This window comes from Galeopterus variegatus, unplaced genomic scaffold, assembly GCF_000696425.1.
Source record: "Galeopterus variegatus unplaced genomic scaffold, G_variegatus-3.0.2 Scaffold141, whole genome shotgun sequence".
In the NCBI taxonomy this organism is placed as follows: domain Eukaryota; kingdom Metazoa; phylum Chordata; class Mammalia; order Dermoptera; family Cynocephalidae; genus Galeopterus; species Galeopterus variegatus.
In genome coordinates, this window is record NW_007726252.1 from 423,218 (window position 1) to 439,415 (window position 16,198).

Consider the following 16,198-nt stretch of genomic DNA (forward strand, 5'->3'; position numbering starts at 1 on the left):
GAAAAAAAAAAAAAAAAAAAAAAAAAAAAAAAAAAAGAAAGATAATGAATGAGGAAACATTCCAAAAACATCTTCATTCACTCCACTCTATTTAAAAATAGGTGAATTTCAGGCTGAAGGTCTTGGTCCACTACAGAGTTCTAGTCCTCTCAATGCACATATCCTTATAATCAAAACAGAATTTTAATCACATCAGTGATTTATTAGGGGGGGATTCAGGGAAGGAGAAGAGATAGCTAGTAATTAAAGTGATCTTAATGTAATTTGGGGTGAACAATGTTTCTGCTTAAAATCCACTGCTGTGTGTGTATGTTTGCACACTCTCTAAAGAAGGAATTTGCTTTAAAACAAAAAACTATATTGTCCTTGCTGTCAGGCTTTCATTCAGCACCCGCACTCAACCCATCCTAAGCTGTAAAATCTTCATTTTGGAAAATTGAAAAGAAGCTCTGTTTTTTGTCTGGAAGGTGTGCTCTGTAACTGAGGCCACTGACAGAGACAAATCCACCCAAGTGGCAGAGGGATCAGTGTCACACGGAAAGCACTGTGTGAAGGGCTTCTGTGGGACAGATGAAGCATGGAAGTGTCAGAGCCCATGGTCCTCTCACTGATAGGTTTTTATGGAAGGCAAACAGCAGCCTGTCCCCAGCAGTAATTCTTTAGGACCCTGGTCAGTTCCAATGGAGTTTCCTTCCTGAGTTAGGTGAACACATTCTTAGTCTTTGTAGCACTGTGTTAAGCCAAGTTAAGCCTCTGTAACATTTACATACTTCAAGGATAAAATGTTGGAAATGATAGGTCAAGGTAATGGGGTTGGCTGTCTGGATCTTCCCAGGACCAGAGGGAGAACTATGACTTGGTTTTTCACTTCCCATGAAAAACAATCCCAGTTCCTATCCTTCCTCTGAAGTTACCTGGATGAGCACCATAATCTTAGAGTTGCACCTTTTATGTCCTCTTTGAATAACGTTTCAGACATGGATTTGAGATGAAGGTGTTTATTTTATATTAGAGTGCTGGACTTGGAATGGATATAGGTGGTTTATAAGCTACAGGACTCCTAACCTCAAAATTCTATGATTTTGTGTCCCTATTTATCTATAGGAGTGAGTTTATATGTACCCTACAGCTCTGTGTCTAATAGGAATTTAAAACATTAGGGCTCTGTCTCATTCATAAAGATAGTCTAATATTGAAGCTCTTTTAATTTGTCTGGGATTGAGGATTTTCATAAACCTCTCTTCTACCACAAACCCTTCTCATTTTAATTGTTCTCATGTCTTGCATATTGAATTGCATTTGTAAGGTTATAGACGGCAAGAACTACTTCCAGTGCAGCATTATGTCTTCCTCAGTGAGTAGTCCGTAGTTTTGCTCAAACAGATGTTGGATGGCTTATGTCTTCCCCAAATTCCTCTACAGGAAAAAGATTCTAGTTGACTTCTTTTTGGCTACGAGAAAATGTCCTGTTTTCTTACTGTAAGATTGACAGCTGAAAATCAAGAGGCCCATTCTGTAAAAGAATGGCAATTTGGAAGAAAAACCATGACCTCAATGTAATGCTCCTTGTTGGTAATCAACCTCTGACTCCCAAGACAGTGTCTGTAAGAGACTGTAATTTAAAACAAAGTTGATGAACCAGTTAGGACCAGTTGGGTGCCTTTCTTAAAATTATTGCTTTAAAGTGGATACGTTGAAAATATCAACTGCTAATTATTAGCTCACCAACAAATGGCATTATTTGTTTTTCCTGTTTGTAATTTTAATATTATGGAATAATCACTCAAATATGAGTGTCAAATGATTTGTCATACAAGTCTATACTATGAATTTTATAAATTAATTAGCTTCAATAATATGTCCAAGACAATGAGCCTCTGAATAAGTAAGTCTACTTAAGCATATATTTTTATCTCAAGACTGCTCTGAGATACACTTGTTCTCAACAGTTGTTCTGCCAACGAGTACTAATAGTGATATACTATTATTGAAAAGGGCAGATAGATGTAAATGAAGGCAGAGGAGGATGAAATGAACATCTGCTTTTTTCAGCTCTCTGACAGAAATTCGTAAAGGACCAAAAATAACACTCTTGTTTCAACTTGTGTTAGGTGTAGGAAATTTTCTTTTTTTCTCTTTCCAGTCTGAGTATGCTCCATTGACTTGTATATTGAATACTAAATTGTTTTAGAAAAAAAAATCATAGGCTGATAAGAAAATTACATGAGAAAGACTGGTCATCACAACCATGTAGGTTGTGGGTATTCCATAGCCACTTAAACACAGGTTTAAAGTCTTGATGAGATTTAATGAGGTATAACCAAAATCTTAGATTCCACTGTGAACAGTCTGTGAACATTTATTGATTCGCATATTTGTATCTACCATTTCAGATACACAGTTACACAGGAGCTTCCAGGGATAATAAAACCTGGAAAATAAATATTATCACCGTTTACTCCCCACCCACCCCCATCCATTTCAATAAGGTATTCAGTAAGTAACTTGCAAGCTGTTTTGAACATGGAAAAAATTAAAATGGGAAAGTGAGAGAATAAAAACCAAAATAAAACTGTAACTGCAAAATGTTTTAAAGAACTACTTACAGAGGAGTTCTTTTGAATAGTGATGAATTGCTTCCTGATTCATGGTGGGTGATTTTTTTTTTTTTTTTTTTTTTTTTTTTTTTTCCCCCCTCAAAAGAAATTTACCATCAAGGAGGAACTGGCTTAGTTAACATGTCTCTTTAGCAAGGCCTTACAAAGTCAAAATGCGTGATACATAAAGTCTGAGAAAGTCATTTCCTCAGATCTTAGAACCCACTGCTCTTAGAACCCACAGCTTTCCTCAGTATAAATTCTGAGTATAAATTCTCATATTTCAAAAGAAGACTTTTGACCATTGTTGAGTAGAAGATGTTAGAGAAGAACAAAGATCCGAAAGAGCTTTCTTCTATTAAAGAGAAACTTACAAGATATTTAAAAAAAAAAAAAATCCACATCTGGAGTGAAAAAAACAGAATGTGTTTGGTTTTCTGGTTCTGTAGGCCTTTGTGGAACAACTAAAGAGCATTATTTTGGTTTCTGAGGTTAAAACTATTTTATTCCCCTCAAGCACATTGTGTTTATGGTTTGAGGGCGAATGAGAAATAGGAAACTAAGAGCAGGCTGAAATGGTCTAATCTTGACCATCTAATTCTGCAGTATTTTATTCTCATTTAAAAAAAAATAGTTATCCTCTCTGTTCACCTAGTATGAAAAATAATAATAAAAATAAGAGCCCTCAATCACTGGAGAATAATCCTCTAGACTGTTTTAATGCTTGGTTATTTGCTTATAATTTCAGACTTTAAAAGATGGTCTTCCACTCAGGTGAAGCTTATTGTTAATTACGTAGGTACTATTAATGTCTGTTCTCCATATTAAAATTTCATCATTATTACCACTTGACAATTCAATTCACTGAAATATAAAGACTGGTTGACATTTTACAGTTAAAGTAACTGTTTCATGTGTTTTACCCCCTTTAGGTTATTGGAGTAGTGAGCAAAGAATACATACCAAAGGGAACACGTTTTGGACCCCTAATAGGTGAAATCTACACCAATGATACAGTTCCTAAGAATGCCAACAGGAAATACTTTTGGCGGGTAAGTAGGGAAAATTTTTCTAGACTCATTAAGTATTAGAAAAAGAATGGAGCTAGAAGAGGCAGGTCACTTCCTTTTTCAACCCAAGAAATGCTGGGGCTCACCTACAAGTATTCAGGGTCCCATGGACACAGGGAATTCTGGGCAAATGTGATGATATTGGTTAAATGTTTGTCCCTGGAAATACAAATTTTAGGTGGTTAGTGATGGAGATATGGACTGTATGTGAATTTTGATTTTTTGCAACTCATTAGAGCTTTGTGATGAAAGGAAATAGTTTGCTGCTTGCTTCAAGGGTAGATTCATTTGCATTTCTCTGCAAGGAAGTAGTAATGAGTCACCAAGTCTTAGATTTCACCCCTTCTTGATTTCTTGCTGAGTTAACTTTAATTAAAGAGTTATCAAAAATGAATTATCTTGAAAATAAATGCTGTTAAGGTAGTATAGATGGAAGATGGGGCTAGGGGAATGCAGAAGAACCACAGGACTAGTCATGTTTAAATGCGTGGGCATCATAAAACTATTCTATTTGACAGTATGTAAATTATTCCCATAGCATAAGGAAAATTATTCCCATAGCGTAAGGAAAATGCTGCAATCCTGTGAGATGATATGCTTTCCTAATAGCATCCAGTGGAGGTCTGGACAATACTCTTTCCTTTGGAATGTCAGCATTAGAAAGGATCTCAGAGATGAACTAATTAGGTGAAATCCTTGAGTAAAAGACTCTGGATTAGGAGTGAATGGAGAAAAGTCAGACTGCTTTCCCTCTTCCCATAGATGTCTCTGGGATATCTGGGTTCCTCAATTAGAATATAAAGATGTGCTTACTTAAATTTAGTAGGCATTTTTTATACATACATAAAACGTACATTATTTGAATTCAAATGGAAACGGTTGCATAGTAACAATGAAAATTGGATTATGCTTGCTTTGGCTGGTATTTTTGCCTAGAATACTTAATCTTTTGGACAAATATCATAAAAGAGTTATGTTAGGGAATCACTCAAACTATTCCTAAGAAACGATTTTTTTTTGTTAATCCAGGAAGTTTTGTGTTTTTAGAAGTTTATTGTACTATTTCCCGAGCAAAAGAGAGCAGTTATAGATTCTCAAAGAATCATGTGCTCACAGTTTTTATTTAATAATTACTCATGCTTATAATATATTCACTATATGACTTAAAATGGGGAAAATGTGAGTGCACTTTTGCCTTTATTGCCAATAAATTCTTCTCAGAAGTGAGCCATAGAAGTGTATAATTCTTGGAGTCGAAGGTCTGAAGTAAGCATAAGTCTCATGAATGTCTGGTCATTTTGAAAGAAGGCAAGAAACACCTAAGAATCTCCCATCACTGTCCCAGTTCCATGTTTCATTTAAAGATTCACTGAAAGTAACTGAAAGGCTTTTGCTTGGGAGGATTTATTTGAATCAGTCTTTCACATGCAAGGGATATTATAGGAGATAACTTCCCAAATGTTGTTAAAGGCATCCTGATTTTGCTGGCAGGAATATGAACATCTGTTGTGAGGAAAGAAAAAGTTTCATGCAAATTACACCGTCAAAGAAGAGAAGGGATGTTCAAGTTGAGAAACCAGTGACATTTCTTGTAACTGTACTATGAGTCAGCATGTTTTTAATCTTTTTGATAATATATGGAAATGCAGTGAGGTGGTAGGGAACAGTGTTCATTTTATGTATGCATTATTTTATTTTCTTGTGGGTGTGTGTGTGTGTGTGTGACTTCATGGCATCGACATTTCAGTTCTTAAATGAGGATACAGTAAATTGCAGTCCGTGGAAGGCTGACTGGAATCAACATACCCGTAGCTTTAGAAAGCAGTTTCCGCCCCGGCAAAGAGTGCAAGAACGATGGAACCCCATGTTCCTGGAAGTTTGCACATCAGAGTAAACAAACTTGAAAACCCCTCTTGATAGCAGAATTCACCCAGCCTTGTTCCATTTTCTCTTAACAAAACACACCGCAAAAGCTCTCACAAGCTGCTTTGATGAAGCCACATGTATTTCCCCCTTCACAATTTACAGGAAGTTACTCTTAAAAGAAAGTGATTCTGGTGTTTACTGCCTGTGTTAAAGGGACAGAGTTCCCTTTTATTTCTGATAACGTTTGAGCGAAATGCAAAAACGATTTTATGGACTAACATAGTCAGTCTGTGTAACCCACTGAATAAAGCAGTAAACTGCTGTCCTGTTAGAGCAAAATTTCTGCTACAAACAGTGCCCTGCTCTTGGAGACTACAAATTGCAGATAACCAGGTATTGATTATATACATAAAAGGAGACTTAAGTCTGAGGAAGAGGTGTACCTCTTAAAAGAGGGTGAGCGAGAAACTTTCTGTGGAAGGATAACGAGCTTGTTTACAAAGTAGTTTCAGTAAGAGTGTATATTTTAATTTTTCTTATTCTTAATCCTCTGCCTTTTGATCAAGTGGCCTGAGTGTATCTGTTAACCAGAAGTATTACTCTAGGACAGACTTTGAATTCTTCATTATGTGTTGCCTTTAAAGAATGACATTCTTTCTTTCTGTTCTTCTTCCAAAAACACACACCTATGGCTCTGTGTGTGGTGTTTTAGCCAACCTTTTCACAGATAAGGGGTTCTCTCTTCCCTCGTTTGGCTCAAAAGAAAAGCACAAGGCTGAACATGTTTTATCAAGAGGAAAAGTGACTTCTCAGTAGACTGTCAAAATCTGGCTTCTGGCCCGGTGTTCACTTTGTTATGGCAGGTGAAGTTCACCTTTGCCCCACCCAGTGTTTCCACAAAAAGGCAAGGTTCCAAGTATTCATATGAACAAGTGTTACTTTAGGACTTGGAGGGTTGGGGGTGGAGGATGTTTGCATAGTTTAAGCCTTGGGCGGAGGTGTAGGAAATGGCAAGTACAGAGGCCATAGAAAAAGTTAAGAGACTCAGTTTGACGTAGTCAGTCGGCTTGGTCTTCTACCCAGTGACTCAAAGCACTAAAAGTCAGCATAATCAGAACTGAAGTTAGTAGCATCGCCCGTTTGCCATTCATCGCTGTAGCAAAAGTAGTACTCTGTGGTGGTGTAATCGGTTTGAGGCAGCTTCTTAAATGAAATTTTGCGTTTCGTTCTTCTGTTATTTTTCCCGAACATGAAAAGACGATAAAACTGAAATGGAAAAGGTAACTGACAGAGTGTGCCTTACCTGTTTCCGCCCTTATTTCTGCTGATTCAAGACTACTCTGGCTAAACTGATTTCTTTTTCTAACTAGGCAATAGTGGATGGGAAATCACACATGGTACTTGCTGTGTTTATTCTGAGAGGTGCCGGGGGAGCTTTCCATTGCTTTGGGGCTGACTTCCTTTTACATGTCTGTCTTCTCTTTTGGACAGATCTATTCCAGAGGGGAACTTCACCACTTCATTGATGGCTTTAATGAAGAGAAAAGCAACTGGATGCGCTATGTGAATCCAGCGCACTCTGCCCGGGAGCAAAACCTGGCTGCATGTCAGAACGGGATGAACATCTACTTCTACACCATTAAGCCCATCCCTGCCAACCAGGAACTTCTTGTGTGGTATTGCCGAGACTTTGCAGAAAGGCTTCACTACCCTTATCCCGGAGAGCTGACAATGATGAATCTCAGTAAGTGGATTACAGAACAAAAAAATAAAAAATGCCAGTAATGTCGGTTCTGCCCCTATGAGCTAATAACATGTTGTTTAATTATATGGCTTCATCATCTGTTGGACCAAGTAGGTGGCTTAAACTAGGGACTAGGAGGAGGAAAAAAATTTTTTTAGTCCTCATTCCTTATGATGAAACTTTATCATTTGAAAAAAAATAAAAGCTACTTTTAGTGTTTAATTCAGAAAGTTACAGGAAAAGATAAATGTCCAATTCTAAGTCATCCAAAAAGAGATGGCTAGGAATTATAATAGGGATTGGTCCAGACATGCTGAGTATGCAAGGTATAGCCACTTGTTTGTGGTACTTTGTCGGTGCTTAAAACATGCACTGAAATAGTGTAGAGATGCAAATTTGAATATAAACTTACGGTCTAATGTGAAACGTATGATTGTTTCTAGAAAAACTGTCATAATTTTTCAAATATCATTCTACATGACTAACCCTAAAGATTTTATATCTGAGCTTCCTTCCTTATGGTAAAAAACTATCTGATCTCCTGATCAGTACTACAGTAGCCACCTATCACTTTATCTTAACAAATTCTCAGTTCCTTAGGTTTATCATCTTTTATTTTTCTTACTTGGTTAAAATTGCTGTCATCACCTCTCTCTGCGAAGAGCTACTTCATTTTAGCCATTCTCAAGTGATCTCTAGGAGAGATCTAAGAATTACCGTAAAATGCTAACCTCTGTTGTAACTATGGTTGTATGTTCTTGGTTAAACCTGCTATATTTTATAACAGTTTTTAAAATTAGCTCCTTTTCGTTTAAAAGTTAAAATTAAATGCTGAAATATTTGTAACTTTCTGTTTGGGTATCATTTCAAACTTAAGGGAACATTTCAAGAAAAATACAAAGAATTCCCAGTTACCCTTTACCCACATTCACCAGTTGTCGACATGCTGTCCCATTTGTTTTATCTGAAGGGTAAGTTGTTGTAGTTCACATTTTTACCTTTGAGACTGTTGGGAAAATAGAATAGTTCAATCAGGACCCCTCGCCTCATCCAGTTGGGGGTGGCGTGGCACATTCTTCATAAATAAGTTGTGTTGGGTGAGGTTAGTGTGCATGCTCAGCGCTGCGAACTTGGCTGGTGTTTAGTACCTCAGGCATCCGTGGCTATGCTCTCCAACCTACAGCTCCGAGGACCCTTTTGGCCGGTTACCTAGCTCACAGACCTGCGTGTGAGAGGTCTGGTGACCCAACCTGGCGAGTGAGGGGTCTGGTGACCCAGCCTGGCGTGTGAGGGGTCTGGGGACCCAGCCTGGCATGTGAGGGGTCTGAGGACCCAGCCTGGCGTGTGAAGGGTTTGTGACCCAGTCTGGATAATGGGCTGGAAGGGTCTGTGAGCTCTAGACCCAACCCTAGCTCGACAATTGGCCCAGTAGGCAGGTAAAAGAGCTTGACAGAGACATTTGAATAAATAATAATTTTAACATAAATTAGAATTTTTTTTTTTTGGTCTTTTGTCTTTTTCCGTGTCCGGCAACGGATCGCAACCCTCAGTGTTGCCCCCGCGCCTCGCTCAGCCAGTGAGCGGGAACCGGTCCGTATGTGGGATCCGAACCCTCGGGCGGGAGCGCCGCCGCGCTTCCCAAGCGGCGCACTATCCAGTGCACCACCAGGCCGGCCCCATAAATTAGAATTTTGACTTCAACTTTAGGACTAGAAGACAACCTAATCACTTATCCTAGTCGTATATCCTAGTCAACAGTACAGCTATTCATTATTCATTTTGCGCTGTTCCTGTTCAGTTTACTTTGTCTCCCTTAGGATCTCAAGCCTACATTTGTAGTTTTCTGAAAATCTGGGAATGTAAAAGCTTCAGGTTCTCCCCCACAGGATCACATTTTAAGATTTGTGTTTGTCCTTAACACACACACAGTGTACACCCTTGAGCTTCAGAAAGAAATCTCGGAATGTTTGAAAATAAACTGGCTTCTGTGGGCATAATCAGGTCCTAACCACAGGTGGCAGTTCTTTCCCCTCATCTCTCTCTGCAGCGCTTCCTCAGACTCTCTGTCATATCCCTGGAGCCAATAATCCCAGGAGCCATTGAGCTATTTGGGCATCTGTATGGGCCAGGTCTAACGCTAAGGGCCGGGTGGTTAAAGACACAAAGGCACAGTCGCATTTTCGTGGAACTTTGATTCCAGCAGGGCATCTCATGGGAAGAGGTGCTGCTCACTCCTAACTTCTGCAACATAGCGAGCCACTTCCTCTTGAGGGTCTCCTTACATTCCTTAAATTTAATCACTCATGGATTCAGAGAAAGTCTATGATTTTTGTTTTTCTTTAAACAGTAAGTCCATTTGAGGTGACCCACCCCAGTGACTTTGTACCAACCATGAAAATCTTTTTTACATACTTCCCCCACCCTGTGCCAATCAAAGAAAGGTTTTAAAGGCTTGGCATTTTTATTCCCCAATGAAAGGCTTTGCACAGTATTTTAAAATTCAAGTGCTTATTCTTTGTGTTCAGAAGCAACTCTCATGTATTCTGTAAAATGACACCTTTGTACCTTTGTTCCCTCAAATACACTTTTTTTTTTTCAATGAAGAACATTTTCTAAATTGTCATTTAACATTTTCAGGTACCCTTTCGTTGTCCAATATTCAAAGTAAAGAACGAGAGTTAACAATAACCAGTCACCTTAAAACCAGACTCCTGCTGCTGATTGTGAAACCAGTTGTCTTAGGTGTGGCAACTGATGATTGAGACTCTGATCAGGAAAATTTCCACTATTTCATCAGGCCTAATAGTTAGATTGTGTCTCCAAAGGAGTTGTGTTGGGTTTCCATGCTTAAAGCACAATAGAGGTCTGTGCCAGAATCTCTCTGTAAGGGTTTCAATGGCAATAATGGTTCAATTGGTAGAGTTTTGAGGAGAAGGGATCTGAAGCAAACAGAAGTAAAGGAAGTAGCCAGAAATCACAAACTGGCATTTTTCTAAAAACAAAAGAACAGAACCCCTTACCCCTCCCAATTCTTTTCCTTGGTACTTTTTTCATCTATCTAACTAACCCATCTAGAAAACAGTTGACCAAATTATAGACTTCTAAATGTTAATCTGCTTTCTCAGTTTCAGTTGAAAACAGACTTTGTTTTGCCTACTGCAGAACTTCTAGGTTCTTTCTTGTAGTCTTGGGGGTTCTTATTATAGATCGAAAATGTGAGTCGGCATAATTAAGCCATTCAGAGCCTTCAGAAGCAGTTCACTCTTGAAATGACTCCATCCGCCTACAGCCATTTAAGATTTAAGAACAAAAACAGATCTTGATTTTCTTTTTCATGTTAATTCAAGCTGCTGCTGAGTGGGAGAGTCAGAAATGACACCAGCTCCACTGATTACTCAGCTGCTGAAGGACAATTTTTAAAAATATACCTTCATATAGACTCCATAATTTCCACCAGAACATCTTAGGGGGGCTAACGTTTCGCTCTGGATATTCTTTCAGAATAAGATGTAAATCTATTTTTCTTAAGGCACCAGACATGATAAATATTTATTGTGGATTTACTGTGGACACTGTGCTAAGTATTTTGCATACTAAATTAAAAACTCTGACATTTTTGTTTGTTGACCCAATCATTAGCTTTATATCAGTTCAATAACAGAATTATATTAAGGTGCTTAGCAAGAACACCTGGCTAAATAAACATGAGGTGCAGTGCTATGGATAAATTTCTATGTTTATGGCTTTAACTTGCTTAATTTTAGAACCAAAGGAGTATTGAAGCCATTTGGGAAAAATATGAGACTTAGATTAATTTGCCACATAAAAATGACACACAGTTATGAGGGTGGAGTGTCTGTACTTTCATTTTCTTAGGGTGGCATCTTTTTTTATTAATATTTATTTGAGCTCATGTAGATGATTCCAGATTGCTCTTTTTCACCTCCATAAAATTCCTTCCTGTGGCTGTGAGATGCCTTTTCTATCAGTTTTCCAGCTTAGTTGTCTCTCTCTCCCTTTACCATTTCAGCTTTAAAAAACAAAAGTGACAATTTGAACTTCCTGCCTGCTGGGCCTCACTGAAAGACTGATATTGGCCTGATAAGAGGATATTTGTTTTGCTTTAGTGGCTTCAGAAATCCCTCTCCCTCACAGGCTTTCCATCACTGCCCCCTGATCAGCATCTTCCCTGATAGTGTTCACCGTGTTTATCCTGGGGCTTCTGGCTCGCCAAGGAGTAACTGATAATGGCTCGCAGGAGATAACATTCTCTGAGGGGCTCTCAAACTGGAATCGAATCCCTCGAGCCTGTCAGCCTAGAGAATGGATTTGAAAGGTTCCATTCTGGAGTTCCACAGAGTTCATTTCTAGACCTATCAGATAGCAAACCTGGAGTTCTTTGTCAGTTCAATCAAGCGGGACATCTTTTAAGACGATGAAGGATACGTCTACAAAGGCGTTAGCAAGATTCCTGGAACCTGCCGGGTCTTCTCCTGTCGAGGCCAAGAGCTCTGCAACCTCCACATGCTGAGGGCTGCTGCCTCCAGTGCACTCCCAGAGCAGATGTCCTGGCTTGAGTGACTGCCCTCCAATAACCAGAACTCAAACCAAGCATCGTATGCTTTACTTTTGGTTTTCAGAAGGGAGTTTTTGGTTTTCCTTGCTCTGACTGGTGTTTTCCTGAAGGCATCATTGGTCCTGTGTGTTTGGGAGATAGGGCTGGCAGTGGCATGTATAGTCTGGAATTGTCCTCATTGCTGCTGTTCCTAAATATTATATTTACCAAGTAATAATATGCCGTCTTGGGAAGTAAGTGCCTTCCTCTTAGTGCCTCTGTTTTCTTTGGTGCTCTAAGTAATTGAACTGGCTTGGGAAGTACCTGTTGTGGTTTGGCAGAGGTGACTATCGTGCCTGTGATTCCAAGGGGCAGCACTGCTGGGAGCCTGGTTAGACCAGACAGAGCCTTGGTGAATGCTTGTGCTGTCAGCACATCGTGGGTAAGGGTTGGTGTCCACGTTGCTAATCTGCTTGGTGTAGGCGGTTTGAAAACAGGGCTTTATCAAATTCGCATTAAACAAGAATCGAGGCAAAAATTGATGACTGCTTATTACCTCAAATGAGTCTTGATCTTTCATTTCACATCTAGTTCGCAGGGTGTGCTGATTTCCACTGTGAACATGAGAATGACTTTTATTAACCTGTGACACCCCCCCTCACCCCAGTATTTTTCCACTGCATTTTAATGGAAGCTATCTTGTTCCAGCTCGAACAGCACTTTTCTATCATAAAGTTTGCACTAACGGAAACAAAATCATCCAAACAGTGCTGTTCGTTCTATCGATGCTGCCATTGTCCCTGTATTGCTGAGGAGGAAATGAAGCAGCACTTTGGACTGAGTGGCCCAGAGTCTTCTAGAAGAAGAGGGCGTTAAAAGCCAGGTGTCTATCGTTCATGTCACCAGCTGGTGCTCAGGTTTTCTCAAGAAGAGATAGCAACTTTGACAATTTCACTTCAGTTCTCTCTCGCCCTCTGAGTAATCGCTCTTCTCTATTTCAGCACAAACACAGAACAATCCAAAGCAACCAAGCACTGAGAAAAATGAACTCGGCCCAAAGAGTGTCCCGAAGAGAGAGTACAGCGTGAAAGAAATCCTAAAACTGGACTCCGCCCCCTCCAAAGGAAAGGACTTCTACCGTTCCAACATTTCGCCCCTCGCTTCACAAAAGGACACGGACGACCTTAGAAAAAATGGGAGCCCGGAAGTGCCCTTCTACCCCCGGGTTGTTTACCCCATCCGGGCCCCTCTCCCCGAAGACTTTTTGAAAACTTCCCTGGCCTATGGGATGGAGAGACCCACCTACATTACCCACTCCCCCGTCCCCACCTCCACCCCTCCAAGTCCCTCCGCAAGAAGCAGCCCCGACCAAAGCCTGAAGAGCTCCAGCCCTCACAGCAGCCCGGGGGCCACGGCGTCCCCCCTGGCTCCCGGCCCCCACGAGCGCCGGGACTCCTACACCTACCTGAGCGCGCCCTACGGCCCCGAGGGCCTGGGCTCGTACCCCGGCTACGGCCCGCTGCCGCACCTGCCGCCGGCCTTCATGCCCTCCTACAACGCCCACTACCCCAAGTTCCTCCTGCCGCCCTACGGCATGAACTGCAACGGCCTGGGCGCCGTGAGCAACCTAAACGGCATCGGCAACTTCGGCCTCTTCCCCAGGTTGTGCCCGGTCTACAGCAACCTCCTGGGCGGGGGCAACCTGCCCCACCCCATGCTCAGCCCAGCTTCCCTCCCGAGCTCGCTGCCCTCGGACGGAGCGCGGCGGCTGCTGCAGCCCGAGCATCCCAGAGAGGTGCTTGTCCCGGCGCCCCGCAGTGCCTTCTCCCTCACCGGCGCGGCCGCCAGCATGAAGGACAAGACCTGCAGCCCCACCAGCGGGTCTCCCACCGCGGGAACAGCCGCCACGTCGGAACACGTGGCACAACCCAAAGCTACCTCAGCAGTGATGGCGGCCCCCGGCAGCGACGAAGCCATGAATCTCATCAAAAACAAAAGAAACATGACTGGCTACAAGACGCTTCCCTACCCGCTGAAGAAGCAGAACGGCAAGATTAAGTATGAATGCAACGTTTGCGCCAAGACCTTCGGCCAGCTCTCCAACCTGAAGGTAGGCCCGGGGTCGCGCGGCCAGCGCACATGCGTCGTGGCCCGTAGCTCCTTGTGCGCGGGCCGTGAGTGGCATGAGCGGCAGGTGTGGATGCTATTTTGCTTGGCCATGGCTAGCTCTGTGGCTTTGGACAAGTTACTTCCCCTCTCCTGAGTTTCTTGTGAATAATAAAAATGTGGGGCTTGGGCTAGAAGATCAGTTTAAAGTGCTTGCTAGCCTTTGATTTCTGTTAGCTCAGGGAAAACAAGCATTCTGGAAACACTGGGGCTTTATTTGTTCTGTTTAAGACTTTGTCTTGATGCTTTTCTTAAGAAGTTTGCATCATAAACACCTGAGGCTTTGATCTGCAAGTTCGGTCTCGGAAGGGACTTGAGAGCAGAGTTAACACATGTGGCTTCTTCCCAGGTCCACCTGAGAGTGCACAGTGGAGAACGGCCTTTCAAATGTCAGACTTGCAACAAGGGCTTTACTCAGCTCGCCCACCTGCAGAAACACTACCTGGTACACACGGGAGAAAAGCCACATGAATGCCAGGTGGGCATTGTTTTCTGGGTAGAACTCTTGACCTTTGTAGAAGATGTCTGTGGAGTTGTCCTCACGGGCTGATGGCTTTGTGGGCCTTCCAGTGCTCTGTATCGGCTGAGCTGAGATGATGACACAGCCAGCTTCCAGTGGGTGGGAAAATGGTAGGAGAAATAAACACCACCTCGTGTGCAGTGTGCCCACATCCCCGTTTGCTCAATACCACACCATAGGTGCCACAGGAAGGCTTCTCGCCTCCCAGGTTGCTAGGTGTTGGTCTTTAAGTTTGCCCCTCCCATTGGCAACTCTTAATCGTCTGGTCTTCCTGTCTCCCTTCTCTGCCCTCTCTCTTCCCCACACTGTAGGTCTGCCACAAGCGATTTAGCAGCACCAGTAATCTCAAGACCCACCTGCGACTCCACTCCGGAGAGAAACCTTACCAATGTAAGGTGTGCCCTGCCAAGTTCACCCAGTTTGTGCACCTGAAGCTGCACAAACGTCTACACACCCGGGAGCGGCCCCACAAGTGTGCCCAGTGCCACAAGAGCTACATCCATCTCTGCAGCCTCAAGGTCCACCTGAAGGGGAACTGCCCTGTGGCCCCAGCTGCTGGGCTGCCTTTGGAGGACCTGACCCGTATCAACGAAGAAATCGAGAAGTTTGACATCAGCGACAATGCCGACCGACTTGAGGACATGGAGGACGACATCAGTGTGACCTCTGTGGTGGAGAAAGACATTCTGGCTGTAGTCAGAAAAGAGAAAGAAGAAACTGGCCTGAAAGCATCTTTGCAAAGAAATATGGGGAATGGACTCCTCTCCTCGGGGTGTAGCCTTTATGAGTCATCAGACTTGTCCCTTATGAAGTTGCCTCATAGCAACCCACTACCTCTGGTACCTGTAAAGGTCAAACAAGAAACAGTCGAACCAATGGATCCTTAAGATTTTCAGAAAACAAGCATTTTGTTTTGTTTCTTAAGTTATGACTGGTGAGTCAGGGTGCCTGTAGCAAATTGCTTGTACCTAATTCCAGCTCTGCGAAGCTCTCCTGACCGCAGATGGTTTTCCCTCACCTCTCTGGAATTAAAGAAGGAACTCCAAAGTTACTGAAATCTCAGGGCATAAATGAGGCAAAGACTATATATATATATATATATATATATATATATACATATTATATATACTTATTTACACCTACGTCTATATATTTGAACCTGTGTATTTTGAATATTTGTGTGGATATGTTTGCATAGCCTTCCCATTGCTAAGACTATTGCCTAGCCATAATTATTTTTGCAGTGATAATCCTTCATAATTTATTATACAATTTATCATTCAAAAAGCAATAATTAAAAAAGTTTACAATGACTGGAAAGATTCCTTGTAATTTGAGTATAAATGTTGTAGTTTTGTCCTGTGGCCATTCTTTGTAGATAATTTCTGCACATCTCTTTAAGTACGTAAGATTTAGTAAACCAATACATGACTTCAGTCAACCTCTCTCTGTAATAATGGTTTGAAAATGAGGTTTTGATATTGCCAAAGTTAGACAGTTGATGTGTTAATTCATAGAATCATGTCATTTGAACAGCATTGTATAACTTGGGGGTATGTGTGCAGAATTACCCAATAATAACTTGAGTAGAAGAAACAAAAAAGGGAATCTTGTAATCTTGTATGTTTCTGTTGTTAGTTAATATTTTTTTCCTTACCCACAATTTTACCAGAAAGGTGG

The 16,198-nt window shown here is 41.5% G+C and overlaps 1 protein-coding gene across 3 annotated transcripts in view; it reads left to right on the forward strand.

The window, feature by feature from the left end:
• Nucleotides 1-15,831, forward strand: part of PRDM1 (PR domain containing 1, with ZNF domain) — a 21,439-nt gene extending 5,608 nt beyond the window's left edge. The window contains exons 3-7 of one of the 3 annotated variants that reach the window (XM_008590477.1): nucleotides 3,530-3,649; nucleotides 7,025-7,277; nucleotides 12,834-13,942; nucleotides 14,348-14,476; nucleotides 14,830-15,571. In XM_008590477.1, the coding sequence (XP_008588699.1) occupies nucleotides 3,530-3,649; nucleotides 7,025-7,277; nucleotides 12,834-13,942; nucleotides 14,348-14,476; nucleotides 14,830-15,405 (2,187 nt within the window). In that variant the 3' untranslated portion in view covers nucleotides 15,406-15,571. Of the gene's footprint in view, nucleotides 1-3,529; nucleotides 3,650-6,579; nucleotides 6,814-7,024; nucleotides 7,278-12,833; nucleotides 13,943-14,347; nucleotides 14,477-14,829 lie in introns of those variants that run through there. The other 2 variants (XM_008590472.1, XM_008590483.1) reach the window with 2 other exon arrangements.
• Nucleotides 15,832-16,198: the final 367 nt, after the last annotated feature.